At 42.2% G+C, this 2,500-nt stretch overlaps 1 protein-coding gene across 1 annotated transcript in view; it reads left to right on the top strand.

Moving 5' to 3' along the window:
* The window catches only part of atp2a1 (ATPase sarcoplasmic/endoplasmic reticulum Ca2+ transporting 1), a 28,478-nt gene that overhangs the window by 1,508 nt on the left and 24,470 nt on the right, over positions 1-2,500 (top strand). The window contains 1 exon segment of the mRNA XM_048232786.1: positions 2,266-2,348. Coding sequence (XP_048088743.1) covers positions 2,266-2,348 — 83 coding nt within the window.

The following is a 2,500-nucleotide window of genomic DNA, read 5'->3' as shown; positions in this document are numbered from 1 at the left end:
TTTAGGCATGTACTTAACAGTATACAACACATTAATAGCCTACACAAACTGTGCAAGCCATTTCGAAATTTTGTTTTATTTAAACTACTCAATGCAATCTCAAATCCTCACCAGAAACGCCAACAGTCAATATATTCATCCAAATCCTAGTTTAGTTTGTTTTATGGACTACTAGGTGGTCGTGGAAGAGATCGTTAAAACATATTTTGTCTTGTAAGCGGAACCAAAGTTTCACAGGCACCGTTGTGGTAGAACAAAGGACCTACGACCTCGTCCTTTCATTGGATAGTCGCCTCAGGTTGAACAGATTCATTTGCATTAATATGGGCATCGCCCAGCTTTTTGACGCAGGACATTGTTTTAAGTGCAGCGCTGCCTTCCCGGAATGTTTTGCGGGCGCGTTAAAGTCGCTTGACGTCACCCATCGGACTAGAGTGGAATGCGACATGACAAAATGCAGTAAAGTGCTAGTGGATCTGTACCGTTAGGGTGTTTTTACACTTGGTCCTTTTCAGGATTCTAAATGAACTCAGATCGATGACTCAGCATTTTTGGTGCATATGTGAACACGCCAACCGAACTCAGACGCTAACGCGACGCTAACGCTCTAACGCCAACCGAACTGAGACCACTTAGTTGCTAACGCGACGCTAACGCTCTCACGCCAACCGAACTGAGACCACTCAGACGCTAACGCGACGCTAACCCTCTAACGCCAACCAACTGAGACCACCTGAGACCACTCAGACGCTAACGCTCTCACGCCAACCGAACTGAGACCACTCAGACGCTAACGCGACGCTAACCCTCTAACGCTAACCGAACTGAGACCAGTCAGACGCTAACGTGACGCTAACCGTCTAACGCCAACCGAACTGAGACCACTCCGGGCTTAACGCGACGCTAACCCTCTAACGCCAACCAAACTGACCACTCAGACGCTAACGCGACGCTAACCCTCTAACGCCAACCGAACTGAGACCACCTGAGACCACTCAGACGCTAACGCGACGCTAACACTCTCACGCCAACCGAACTGAGACAACCTCGGGACACTTTGAAGTCGCGCCATTGTGAACACAAATCGCCCTGCGTTCTCTTTCACATTTTGCACTGTAGACTAGCCTATTTTGTCCTTCTTGACTTTCCATTGCCAAAAAGAAGGCATGTCGTATATTTATTTATTTATTTTAAAAACTTATCATTAGGTTCATGATAGGCTTCCAGACATTTGTGATTTGGCTACAAATTTGGTGTGTTAACATTTGGCTGAATATCTTTGCATCCAAGCTATTGGTAGCCTAACTAATGAAGAATTAGCGAACTTTGGACTACATTGCTCACCAATGTTTATAATCTGCTGAACTCTTCCTGCATGTAGAGAACTTTGGATTACATTGCTCACCAATGTTTATGATCTGCTGAACTCTTCCTGCATGTAATGTTTATGATCTGCTGAACTCTTCCTGCATGTAGAGAACATACAAGTAGCCGACATACGGATCAGCGCCGTTAACGTGAGCTAACATTGGACATAGCAACAGTAACCAGGTGGGGCGGGCCTACCACTGAATTAGACAGTGTAATTGGCTTGCGTGTTGACTCAAAAGGATCTTTGCAATATCCCTATTCTGAGAACATATTATACAATGCAAAAACTGCATCTAATAAAATCTAACCAAGTGTTATTAATCTTATATCAAGATCAAAAAATCTAGTTAATATTGTTTTCAGTATAAAGAGACTTACCTAGCGCTTTCTCATCAAATAACTTTTGTTTGACTCCTTTTAAGACATCTCATCCTGAAAACAAGCAGATTTGTCTGCCAGTGTGTTAAATAAATGTGTCTTTATAAGACTCCTTAAAATAATAACACTTGGTTAGATTTTATTTTTTGCAGTGTAATACATATATATTTCAGAAAAAAAAAATTACCAAACCAGTTATGGGTTTTGATAATTATTTCAACCTGGTCATGAATGATGATGAAAATACATAACTAACCCAGAGCAACTACATTGCCCATAATGCAAAGCAGGTCTGAGAGAAGGTATGGTGAACAGGAAGGAAGGAAACTGAGGCCCCATCAGAGCTGAAGTGCACCAGAAAGAGATCCGAGTACTCTTTCAAATGAACTCACAATTTGAATACAAAATGAACTGAGTCCCTTTTGTTTTGATCCACTTTCTGGTCCCCTTTTAGTGGACTTCAGTTCTTTTAAAAGGGACTATATGTGAAAACTATATGTGTGTGTGTGTGTGTAGGTAAGACCATTTGGGAGTTGGTGGTGGAGCAGTTTGAGGACCTGCTGGTGAGGATTCTGCTACTGGCTGCCTGTATCTCTTTCGTAAGTACCACCCACCTCTGACATCATCAGACAGGGACAGGCTAGTTTTACAGTTAGACTGTCATTGTACAATAAGACTACTAGTTGTATAAACAGTAAGACTGGTAGATTTACATTAAGCTAGTTGTATGTACAGTGAGAATGCTAGTTGT

This window comes from Alosa alosa, chromosome 22 (genome assembly GCF_017589495.1).
Source record: "Alosa alosa isolate M-15738 ecotype Scorff River chromosome 22, AALO_Geno_1.1, whole genome shotgun sequence".
Taxonomy (NCBI): Eukaryota; Metazoa; Chordata; class Actinopteri; order Clupeiformes; family Clupeidae; genus Alosa; species Alosa alosa.
This window is presented reverse-complemented; position numbering and strand designations above follow the sequence as displayed.